The sequence below is a fragment of the Dendrobates tinctorius genome, unplaced genomic scaffold (genome assembly GCF_039654945.1).
Source record: "Dendrobates tinctorius isolate UK_male_01 unplaced genomic scaffold, ASM3965494v1 ptg000039l, whole genome shotgun sequence".
In the NCBI taxonomy this organism is placed as follows: Eukaryota; Metazoa; Chordata; class Amphibia; order Anura; family Dendrobatidae; genus Dendrobates; species Dendrobates tinctorius.
The window spans coordinates 64,787,371-64,800,444 of NW_027361707.1; the positions used below are offsets into that span (position 1 = coordinate 64,787,371).

At 43.1% G+C, this 13,074-nt stretch overlaps 1 protein-coding gene across 3 annotated transcripts in view; it reads right to left on the bottom strand.

Annotated features, from left to right (window-relative positions):
• ARAP2 (ArfGAP with RhoGAP domain, ankyrin repeat and PH domain 2) overlaps positions 1-13,074 on the bottom strand; it is a 453,511-nt gene that overhangs the window by 77,308 nt on the left and 363,129 nt on the right. For all 3 annotated transcript variants that reach the window (XM_073574724.1, XM_073574725.1, XM_073574723.1), the window contains exons 23-24: positions 2,547-2,694; positions 2,404-2,472 (exon numbers count right to left, since the gene is read on the bottom strand). In XM_073574724.1, the coding sequence (XP_073430825.1) occupies positions 2,404-2,472; positions 2,547-2,694 (217 nt within the window). The remainder of the gene's footprint in view (positions 1-2,403; positions 2,473-2,546; positions 2,695-13,074) is intronic.

Sequence of the window (13,074 nt, forward strand, 5' to 3'; positions counted from 1 at the left end):
ATTGCTGTGTGAGAAATTCCCACACAGCAATGGCATAAAGTGAGACTAGGGACTTTTTTTTTTTTTTTAAGTGGCGGAGGAATACAGTGCGGAAGGATACCTACCTTCCGTCATTGGATTCCTGCAGCCCATAGAGAATGGCAGCAACAGCTGATGCTGCAGTTCTCTACCCAAGATCGTCGTGGGACACACTCGTGGACTGCTTCAAATCGTGGGTGAGTATTTTTGTGGTTTGTTATGTTAATATTTATTCCGTAAAAGACAATGGCTTCGGGGAACAATGTGACAAGTATTGGTAAGTATGTTACTCTATGTTATATGTACTGTATGTCTATGTATGTATTGTATGAATGTATTGTATGTAGTATGTATGTAGTATATATGTGGTATGTATGTAGCATGTAGTATGTATGTAGTATGTATGTAGCATGCATGTAGCATGCAGTATGTATGTAGCATGCATGTAGTATATATGTAGTATATATGTAGCATGTAGTATGTATGTAGTATGTATGTGGTATGTATGTAGCATGTAGTATGTATGTAGCATGCATGTAGTATGTATGTAGTATGTATGTAGTATATATGTAGTATGTATGTAGCATGTAGTATGTATGTAGTATGTATGTAGCATATATGTAGTATGTATGTAGCATGTAGTATATATGTAGTATATATGTAGCATGTAGTATGTATGTAGTATGTATGTGGTATGTATGTAGCATGTAGTATGTATGTAGCATGCAGTATGTATGTAGTATATATGTAGTATGTATGTAGCATGTAGTATATATGTAGTATGCATGTTGCATGCATGTAGTATATATGTAGTATGTATGTTGCATGTAGTATATATGTAGTATGTATGTTGCATGTAGTATATATGTAGTATGCATGTTGCATGCATGTAGTATATATGTAGCATGCAGTATGTATGTAGTATATATGTAGTATGTATGTTGCATGTAGTATATATGTAGTATGCATGTTGCATGCATGTAGTATATATGTAGTATGTATGTTGCATGTAGTATATATGTAGTATGAATGTAGCATGTATGTAATATGTAGTATGAATGTAGCATGTATGTAGTATGCATGTTGTATGTATGTAGCATGTATGTAGCATGTAATTTTTTATTTTTTTTTTACATTCAACACATTAGCCGGATGATGGGACTACTACTGTCCCATCATTGGCTAATGTGTCAATCACTGTCATGGTAGCAGGCATCGCCTGATGGGACTTGTAGTCCCATCGGACGATGCCTGCACAGACCCCCGAAGCCTGCACAGCCCCCCGGCAGGCCGGCACAGCCCCCCCGGAGCCTGCACAGCCCCCCGGCAGGCCGGCACAGCCCCCCGGCAGGCCGGCACAGCCCCCCGGAGCCTGCACAGCCCCCCGGCAGGCCGGCACAGCCCCCCGGCAGGCCGGCACAGCCCACCGGAGCCTGCACAGCCCCCCGGCAGGCCGGCACAGACCACCGGAGCCTGCACAGACCCCCTGGCAGGCCGGCACAGCCCCCCGAAAGGCCCGTACAGACCCCAGAGAGGCTGTACAAGGGAAAAACAGGATTTTTCTTATTCCGATACCGGAAGTCCCATAGACTTGAATGGGACTTACGGTATCGGAATCGGCGATACCGATACTTTTTTTTAAGATCGGCTGATCCATTCCGATCCGATACTTTGAAGTATCGGACGGTATCGCTCAACTCTACTTAAGGGTGATCTTATTACAATGTATAAATATATGTGGGGACAATACAAAGACCTTTCTAATGATCTTTTTACTCTTAGACCTGTGACGGGGACAAGGGGGCATCCTCTACGTCTGGAGGAAAGAAGGTTTAAGCATACTCACAGACGCGGATTCTTTACTGTAAGAGCAGTGAGACTATGGAACTCTCTGCCATATGATGTTGTAATGAGTGATTCACTATTAAAATTTAAGAAGGGACTGGATGCCTTTCTTGAAAAGTATAATATTACAGGGTATATACACTAGTCTCCTTAATATTGCGTTGATCCAGGGAGCTAGTCTGATTGCTGTATGTGGAGTCGGGAAGGAATTTTTTTCCCCAATGTGAAGCTTACTGTTGCCACATGGTTTTTTTTTGCCTTCCTCTGGATCAACATGTTAGGGCAAGTTAGGATAGGATATGGGTTGAACTAGATGGACTTAAAGTCTCCCTTCAACCTTAATAACTATGTTACTATGTTACTATGTTACATAGGAAGTAAATAAATGGATCACTGGCCCCAAAATTGTCCTTTTTGTTGCCCATTGCAGATCAAAACAGGCAGATACAATATGTGCTCTTCCAGCTAAACACAAATTTCAGTATACCACTAATAATTTGAAGCTATGTTTTGCAAAGAAAATATGAATATGTTTATCACCTGATTGTCATTCCATTTGGTAATAAAACGGTTTTCAATTTCCATTTGCTGCAGTTGTTCTTGGCTCACCTATTAAAAAACATAGAAGTTACATCATGGCACAATTTCTTAGCATTAAAGCATATAAGTATGACATATCTTACACAAAAAATCCCAGGAAATTGATGGATCAGCTCCTCTACAGCATGGACCTCTGCATCATGCTGTCCATTGGTTTGAAAGAGGCAAGGAGCGAACGCTCTCGCCAAAGTTTTTGTATCAAGATGATTGACGTCAGAACATTTCTGAATTCTGTTGAAAGACAAATAGACACCTTTTTAAGAATGATCACCAACGACATTAAAAACATAATTCTAATTGTCTCTTGGGCTGCTCACAGCTTTGCAATCTCCTTACTTCCTGGCTGCTGGGGGCATCCAATCCTCCTGAAATAACAGTCCTGACCAGATTCCTACTGCTACTGTCATTGCTCTGAACCTTACATTGTTCTCTTTACATTTGAATATACAGATATCATGTGAAGGAGCATAAGGTTTCAGGAAAGTTTAAGCCATGATTAGTAGAGCTGCCCTGAAAACAGGTAATGGGTTTATGCAAGACTATTAAGAACTGCTTGGCCAGGAACAGAGGAAAAGGTACAGGGAGATGAGTAGCTAAATGCTATACAGAAATCAATGGGCTTGGGAGAGATGACTGGGATCTAAGAAGTTAAATTATCAGCCTGGAATGTAACTACTGATTTTGGACAGGCAATTGGATTGGTCAATTTCTTTGGGAATTTTCTGTACACTATATAAGATAAAAGCTTTGCACAGGAGAAGAATTTAAGCAGATAAGAAAAGCAAGTCAATTGCAAACTTTCTTATTTTTATGCTTTATGATTAACTAGAGCAATTTATGTACATAATGTGTCTTATTAAATAAAAAAATATCAAACTTTAAATCATATATTATAAAGAGTTAAAGACAAAACCGGTAGGAGGATGCAGTATGTGTGAAGTGAGTCAATGTTGTTCCTCCTGGTTGCATCTTCCTATTGGTGTTGTCTTAGAATTGTACTATGAATTTGATTTATGGTAAAATAGTCGGATTGAATATGCTCTTTGTGTATGTCTGATGAATGTCAATGGAACCAAAACATCATTTTTTTCATACACGGCTTATCCATTGAATACAAAAAATATCATCATAGAAAGAGTGTCAGATTCTGTTTGTATTATCACTGCATAGTACTGCAACTGCATGAGATTATTTAGCTGCGGTAGTGTGGAATAGGTTGTCAGATGTAGCCATACTTCCCATAGAGAAGGCTGATGGTTTATTACTTTTGCTGCCTTCCCATTTGCTGCTTACATTTTACAGAGAGCTAAGCAAGCACTGACTGTGCATCCTCCTCCAGACCCAGAGGTCATGTGATTGCTGAGTGTAGGGAGAGATCAGAATCTGCTGGGTAGCAGAGACCCATTCAGTTCTGTTATGCAGCCAGTAGGCTGTTTACTCTGCAATTGGGGCTAATATATCAGCTATATTTATATGTGAAATTAAATAGAAAAATGTGTTTATTTGTTGAAATGCCCCAAATGGACTTTGATAACCCTGCCAGTTGGGGCACAATTTGTAATAAATTAAAATGAATAAATAAATAAAAAGCAGGAAAAAATAAACAAAAATCCAAAAGAAAAAAAAAACATATGTCCAATACATTAACCCCTTTCCAACCTTGGAAATATATATATGTACCTGTGGCTGGGTCTCAATGACATGAGATGTATGAACATGTCCCAACAATTTTGCGTGCACATGGGCTGTGTGCACGTGATCGCCTCCGGGTGTCAGCTGATTCTGACAGTTGACACCCAGGACTCAGTTCCAGGACAGGTCCTGCACTGCTCCTGGCACTCTAACCCCCTAAATGCTGCAAACTCAGCATTTCAGGAGCAGTAGGAGGGAAGACAGACCCTCTGCATTTGGATCAGAGAACTCGAAACATCATTGCGGGGTCTCGATCATTGCCATGGTGACCCGATGTTGTCATGACAACATCCGTGTTACCAGAGCTAGGAAAGTTTTAGATCATGTGCAGTGCATGATCAGCAACTTTATCAGTCAGGGCAGTGCTGACAGTTTGCATGGCATAGAGATGCTGCTGCATCCCCATGCTATACAAGTGATCAGCCTGCAAAAAAGTCCCCATTGTGGGACAAAGTATAAAAGTTTTAAAAGGTTAAAAAAAATATTAAAAAATATTTTAAATTTATTAAAAAAAATAAAAATAAACAAAATATATTGTACCTATGAATTAATATTTTTATGAAAAAATAAATAAATAAGCCATAATAGTGCACATATTTGGTATTGCCGCATCCAGAATGACCAGACCTATGAAACTGTCCTACTAGTTAACCCCATTAGTGAACATCATAAAAAATAAAAAACAATGCTTTATCATCATACCACCAAACAAAAAGTTGAATAAAACGCGCTCAGAAAGATAAATACAAAAAAACCATGGTACCAATGAAAACTTTATTTTGTCCCATTATAAAGAAGTCAGAATAAAGCTCCATCAGTGGAAAAATAAAGTTATAGCTCTCAGAATAAACATTGCAAAAATAATAATTTTTTTCTATAAATAAGTTTTTGTTGTGTAAAAGCATCAAAAGAGAAAAAAAAATATAACTGTGGTATCGCTGTAATCATACTGATCGGAAGCATAAAGCTGCCTTATGAATTTTACTACAAGTGGAATGGCATAAAAAAGATCCCTCAAAAATTCCTGAATAGCTGTTTTTTGTTCATTCTTCCTGCCAAAAATTGGAATAGAAAGTGATAAAAAAAAGTCACGTGTCTAGAATTGGTACTAATAAAAATGTCAACTTGTTCTGCAAAAACAAGCCCTCATATGACTCTGTCAGCAGAAATATGAAAAAAATTGTAAATTTCAATATATGGGGATGCACTAGTTTTTGCAATAAAAAGCGTCTTTTAGTGTGTGACAGCAACCAAAACATAAAAACCCGATATAATTCTGGTATAGCTGTAATCGCACTGACCCGAAGAATAAAGATGTTTAATCACTTATACCACACAAGGAACTGCGTAAGAAAATAAATAAAACCAATTCTTCACCTGTTTTGTTCATTCTGCCTCTGAAAGATCACAATAAGGCTTGGCATACATTTATCCTGCGTGCTTCGCTGAGCACTTACACTGTAGTTTCCATGTAAATCTCTGAAATACAAGATTCAGATGGAAACCCCAGTGGAAGATTCCTTAAAATGAAGCAGATGAAGGCACTGTGGATGCCATGGAACCTGTGATCCGGCAGTGTCCGTCTTTTTAGAATTGCATAAAAGTGCAGTTTGCCACAGTTTTGTGCACTTCTGAAGAACACCGCTGAACAAGAGGCTAGATGGAGTTCAGAGTAACTCTCCTGTCTTATTATAGTGAATGGATCCCACATTGGTTTCATCTGTCATGTCACCTGGAGATTTAGATGGACACTCCAAAGGAATTGCTCAGTGTAGCACACCGGATAAATGTGATCTCAAAATTCTCCCAATAAAAGTTTCAAATCAATCCACAATAATGCAAGTCCCCTCTCAGGTCTGTCATCTGTTAATGGAAATATAGGGGGCTTCCACATTACTTTTAGTACAAAAGCTCTGAAAAAGCAAAACGGCTCCTCCCCCCTCAAAAGAAATTTGGCAAATTCTGCACTCCCAAATCCAAATGCCCCCCTCCCTTCTGAGACCCACAGTATACCTAAACCACATATAATGTCAATATTTTTGGCATTTCTGAAGCGATGAGAGCTCGCCTAACTTACAGGTACATGTCGTTAAAAGAATGGGCTGCGCTTAGCACACTGGTGACTGCAATGTACTTCTATGAAGCACCTGGTGGTTCAAAGTGCCCTCCACACATCTAAATACATTCATTGAGGGGTCTAGTTTCCCAAATAGGGTCACTTGTGGGGGATTTCCACTGTTTAGGCACATCAGGGGCTCTCTGTCATGGTCCAGTCCGGAGTTTATCTTCTGCTGTCTTCACTCCGGACTGGTCATGCGGGGGTTAATCTCCTCAGCCTCGTTCTGGAGCTAGCTGGGCTATTTCAATCCCTCACAGCCTGCTGACCAGTGTTAGTGATAGCTCAAGCTTGCAGTTTAGAGCCGCTGACCCTTGTACCCTGGTGATCCTCCTGCCTTTGACTGATATTCACGTGTATGACCCGGACTGATTTCTGACCCCGTCTCTTGGTATTCGTCTCTGCTGTTACGTTCCCTCTCTGGCATCTGACTCCCTGGCTTGTTCCCCGACCATGTATTTCATCTCACGTTTTGGACCCCGTGCTCATGTTCTGGCTTTCTGACTCTCGGCTTTGGTATTTTGACTACGTGTATTGCTGCTCCTTCTGGTACGTCTGCTCCTGCTAGTTTCTGACTCGGTTCATCTGACTATTCTCTCTCGTTACCTGTGGCACCTGTGCTGTTACTCAGGGTTGCTGCTCTTAGTGTGTAACCTCTCTTCCCTCACTAGCTCCCCCTGGTGGAGGTTTCACTACATTATCACTAACCACACATTTAAACGGGATTTTGCATTTTTTTTTCTTTGGCCATGGATCTGCTGCATAACTTGGCAGATCAAGTGTCCAGTTTGACGCAGATGGCGCAGGACTTTTCTGTGAATCATCAGTCCCCTGTCATGTCTCAGACCCAATTACAGAGAGAACTGACTGAGACTATTAAGACCATGCAGGGAAACACCTCTCATATTGTTTGTGCGCCAGGTGTCTCTGTAGATGTTATTTTGCACTCTCCTCAACCCACAGTTAAACTTTGTGACACATTTTCTGGCGAAAAAGATAAATTTCATATATTCAAGGAGAGTTGTAAATTATGGTTTTCTCTTAGACCCCGATCGTCTGGGGATGAGATTCAGCGGGTGGGGATTGTTATGTCCTTACTTAGGGAGGGTCCCCAATCCTGGGCTTTTTCGTTGCCCCCTACTGCCCCTGAACGGATGTCGGTAGGTAGGTTCTTTGAGGCCCTAGGACTTATCTATGATGAACCGGACCGTGTTAGGGTGGCAGAGGACACTATTTTGGGTCTGGGGCAAGGGAAGCACTCAGCCGAATGGTACAGCTCCGAATTCCGTCAATGGTCCACTGAGGTGTCCTGGGACGACTCTGCACTGAGATGTCTGTTCAGGAAGGGACTGTCGGATTGCTTGAAGGACGCTCTGGCTCTCCATCCACCTCCCAGTTCATTGGAGGAGGCTATTAGTCAGGCTATCCGTATGGATCTGAGCCTGCGGGAAAGAGGTGTTACTCAGTGAGGGTTTCTGTTTTTCCCTGCTAACCCTGATGTTTTGCTTCCATCTGAACCTATGGAGGTGGGAGCCACTAACCCCTAGGAGAAAGAGAGGAGACGGCGACGTGACGGAAAATTGTGTTTTTACTGCGGAGATCCCGGACATTGGAAAAAAGACTGCCCCTCCTGTCCTCCGACTAACAAGCGGCTGAGTCTGGGTGATAATCGTGGAGGTCACCCAGACTCTCAGGTACCTTTTTCTTCCTTTTCAAGAGTACTGCTAAACATGGAACTTGGTGTTGAGAACGGCTTTTTCCATACTTCGGCTCTTGTAGACTGTGGGTCATCCCTGAACCTGATTGACTCTAAGCTGGTGGCTCGCTGTAGATTAGGGACAGTTAGGTTGGGGACTCCCTTAAAAATTGTGGCTATTGATTCTACACCTCTCACTAAGGATGGTCTCCATTTCAGTTCTAAAGAATTTACCCTCAGGGTGGGGGCCCTACACCAGGAGCGCATGTCATGCTTTGTTTTGGATAACCTCCCTGCTGGCCTTGTGTTAGGGTTTCCCTGGTTGCAACGGCATAACCCAGTTATTGACTGGGGGTCCCGGGATATTGTTAAATGGGGACCTGGGTGTTCTGAAAATTGTCTTGCTACTGTGTCTATGTCATCCGTCAACCTAGAGGGTATTCCGGAGTACCTAAAGGGTTTTAAGGATGTGTTCTCCGAAAAGGAGGCTGAGGTTCTACCACTACACCGCCCATTCGATTGTGCCGTGGATCTTGTTCCCGGTGCCAAATTGCCCAAAGCCCGGCTGTACAATCTCTCCGGCCCTGAGCGGGCTGCTATGAAGGAGTATATCTCTGAGAGCCTCCGTAAAGGGCATATACGGCCATCGGTCTCTCCCGTGGCAGCGGGGTTCTTTTTTGTAAAAAAGAAGGATGGTGGTTTACGCCCATGCCTCGATTTTCGAGAACTGAATAAAATAACCATAAGAAACGCTTACCCTCTCCCACTGATACCTGATTTGTACAATCAATTGTCGGGGGCCAGGTGGTTCTCTAAGTTGGACCTCAGGGGAGCATACAATCTCATCCGTATGCGGGAGGGGGATGAATGGAAAACTGCGTTTCTCACCTCTGAGGGTTTGCTTGAAAATTTGGTTATGCCCTTCGGTTTGACTACCGCACCAGCGGTATTCCAGAATTTCATTAACCATGTTTTTTCTGATCTTATTGGACGTTTTGTAGTTGTTTATCTTGACGATATACTTATATATTCTTCTGATAGACAAAGTCATATGGGTCATCTTCATGTGGTTCTCCAGAGGCTCAGGGAGAACTCACTCTTTGCCAAATTGGAGAAGTGTTCATTTTTTACTCAAGAAGTGTCCTTTCTAGGGGTCATCTTGTCCGCTGAGGGGTTTCGTATGGACCCTAGGAAGGTACAGGCCATTGTGGATTGGATGCAACCCAAAGATCTCAAGGGTCTTCAGCGATTTCTGGGTTTCGCCAATTATTACAGAAAATTCATCAAGGGGTTCTCTCAAGTGGTCAAACCCCTCACTGATCTCACCCAAAAGGGAGCGGATCTTAAAAACTGGTCAGCTCCAGCTGTGTCGGCGTTTTCTTTGTTAAAAGAATGTTTCATGACTGCTCCAGTACTGGTGCAACCTGACTTGTCTAAACCATTCATTGCAGAAGTGGATGCCTCTGAGGTGGGAGTGGGGTCTGTGTTGTCCCAGGGGCCCACCACATTAACAAACTTAAGACCCTGTGCCTTCTTTTCTAAAAAATTTTCCTCTGCTGAAAGGAATTATGATGTGGGTAACCGAGAGTTGTTGGCCATTAAATTGGCTTTTGAAGAATGGAGGCATTTTTTGGAGGGGGCTGTCCATCGTATCACCGTCATTACAGATCACAAAAATCTGTCTTACATCGAATCCGCCAAACGTCTGACTCCGAGACAGGCAAGGTGGTCACTTTTTTTTTCCCGATTTCAGTTTTCCATCACTTTCAGACCAGGTTCCAAGAATGTGAAGGCGGATGCCTTGTCTCGCAGCCTAGATCCAGTATCGCCTCCGGAGCCTCCTTCCTCCATTCTTCAGCGCGGGGTGGTGGTGGCTTTGGTGTCCCAGAGATTGGAGCAGGAGATTCGTGAGGCCCAATCTCTTGCTTCCCCGTCCATACCTGAAAATAAGCTCGTTGTGCCTGTCCAGTATCGGTTAAGGGTGCTTCGGGAGTTCCACGACTCAGCTCTGAGTGGGCATCCAGGAATCTCGGCCACTCATAAAGCCATCACTAGGCTGTTCTGGTGGCCCTCGTTGACTTCTGACATCACTGGTTTTGTGTCCTCCTGTGAAACTTGTGCCGCGCTAAAGCCTCCCACAACCGGCCGGCCGGGGAATTGGTGCTACTGCCAATTCCGGATAGACCGTGGGCTCACCTGTCCATGGATTTTATCACCGATCTCCCACCCTCTAATGGACAAACCGTGATCTGGGTAGTTGTGGATAGGTTCAGTAAACAAGCACATTTTGTACCCTTAACGGGCCTTCCTAATGCTGAGACTCTATCTAAGCTATTCATTGAGCATGTGATTCGGTTGCATGGTGTGCCTGTCAGTGTGGTGTCCGATAGAGGGGTGCAATTTGTGTCAAAATTCTGGAGAGCTTTTTGTAAAAGGCTGGGCATCAGTCTGACCTTTTCATCGGCCTACCATCCCGAGACCAATGGTCAGACTGAAAGGACCAATCAGTCTTTAGAGCAGATCCTGCGGTGTCTTGTCACATCCAGACAGGATGATTGGTGCTCTGTGATACCGATGGCAGAATTCACCTTCAATAATCGTGTCAATCAGTCTACTGGTACTTCTCCTTTCTTCTGCAACTATGGGTTTCACCCTCATTTTGGTGAATTCTCCAGACTAGATTCGGAGTGTCCAGGGGCTGATTCAGCCTTTTTGCGGTTGGAGGAGGTTTGGGGGGAGGTTCAGAGAAACATTGGGGAGGCTCAGGGCAAATATAAGTTTTTTGTGGATAAACGACGCTCGGTGGGGCCGATTATGAGGTGGGGGATAAGGTATGGTTATCCACCAAAAACATAAGGCTGAGAATTCCCTCTGCTAAATTGGGTCCCAAGTTTATTGGTCCGTATGAGATCCTAGAGGTGATTAATCCTGTGGTTTTTCGCCTGCGGTTGCCTCCGTCATTACGGATTCCTAATGTGTTCCATAAAGCGCTTCTGAAACCATCGGTGCCTTCCTCTGACGAGTCTCCCTCGCACCCGCCGCCTGTTATGGTAGATGGGCAGACCGAGTACGAGGTGGAACAGGTGGTGGATTCTCGCATGCTCCGTCGTTCACTTCAGTACTTGGTCCATTGGAAAGGATACGGTCCTGAGGATTGGTCATGGGTGCCGGCGCGTTCGGTCCATGTGGATCGGTTGGTCCGGGCCTTTCACGCTCGTCATCCAGGGAAGCCTGGGGGTCCAGTGGCCCCCCATTGAGAGGGGGGCACTGTCATGGTCCAGTCCGGAGTTTATCTTCTGCTGTCTTCACTCCGGACTGGTCATGCGGGGGTTAATCTCCTCAGCCTCGTTCTGGAGCTAGCTGGGCTATTTCAATCCCTCACAGCCTGCTGACCAGTGTTAGTGATAGCTCAAGCTTGCAGTTTAGAGCCGCTGACCCTTGTACCCTGGTGATCCTCCTGCCTTTGACTGATATTCACGTGTATGACCCGGACTGATTTCTGACCCCGTCTCTTGGTATTCGTCTCTGCTGTTACGTTCCCTCTCTGGCATCTGACTCCCTGGCTTGTACTCCGACCATGTATATCGTCTCACGTTTTGGACCCCGTGTTCATGTTCTGGCTTTCTGACTCTCGGCTTTGGTATTTTGACTACGTGTATTGCTGCTCCTTCTGGTACGTCTGCTCCTGCTAGTTTCTGACTCGGTTCGTCTGACTATTCTCTCTCGTTACCTGTGGCACCTGTGCTGTTACTCAGGGTTGCTGCTCTTAGTGTGTAACCTCTCTTCCCTCACCAGCTCCCCCTGGTGGAGGTTTCACTACACTCTCCAAATGGGACTTGTGTCCACTGATAATTCAAGTAAATTTTACGTTCAAAAAGTCAAATGACGCTCCTTTCCTTTCAAGCCCTTCAGTGTGCACAAACAGTAGTTTCCTCCCTCATATGAGGTATCAGCGTACCGAGAAGAAATTGCACAACAAATTTCATGCTGTAATTTTTCCTGTTACTATTATGAAAATGCACAATTTGGGGCTAAAATAACATTTTTGAGGGGAAAATGTGATTTTTTTTATTTTCACAACACAATGATGTAAACTTCTGTGAAGCACCTGGTGGTTCAAAGTGCTCACCACACATCTAAATTCATTCCTTGAGGGGTCTAGTTTCCTAAATGGTGTCAATTGTAGGGGGCTCCTATTGTTTAGGCACATGAGGTAATCTCCAAGCAGTACATGGCATCCGCTAATGATTCCAGCAAATTTTACATTCAAAAAGTCATATGACTCTCCTTCCTTTCCAAGTCCTGCTGTGCGCCCAAACAGTAGTTTTTGCTCTCATGTGGGGTATTGGCGCACTCAGGACAAATTGCACTACAAATTTTATGGTGCAATTTCTCCTGTTATCCTTATGAAAATGCACAACTTGAGGCTGAAAACAAGTTTGTGGGTAAAATGTGATTTTTTTTAATTTTCAAGGCTCAAGGTTATAACCTTCTGTGAAGCACCTGAGGGTTTAATGTGCTCACCACACATCTAGATCAGTTCCTTGAGGGGTCTAATTTCCAAAATTGTGTCATTTGTGGGGGATTTTCACTGTTTAGGCACATCAGCAGCTCTCTAAAAGCAACATGGAAATCACTAATTGTTCCTGCAAATTTTGCATTCATAAAGTCAAATGGAGCTCCTTCCTTTCCGAGCTATGCTGTGTGTGAAAACAGTGGTTTTCACCCACATTTAAGGTATTTTCATGCTCAGGAGAAATTGTACAAGTTTTGCGGTCTATTTTTCCTGTTATCCTTGTAAAAATAATAAAAATTGGGTCTAAAGCAAAAATTTTTGTGAAAAAAGTTAAATATTCATTTTTTTCCATAATCCAAAAATTCCTGAGACACACCTGAAGGGTTAATAAACTTCTTAAATGTGGTTTTGAGCACCTTGAGAGGTGAAGTTTTTAGAATGTCACTTTTGGTTACTTTCTGTCATATAAATCCCTCAAAGTCATTTCAAATGTAGGGTGATCCATAAAAACAATAGTGTTGTAAATTTAATTGGAAAAATGAGAAATCGCTAGCCAACTTTAACTCTTATAACTTCCTAACAAAAAAAGAT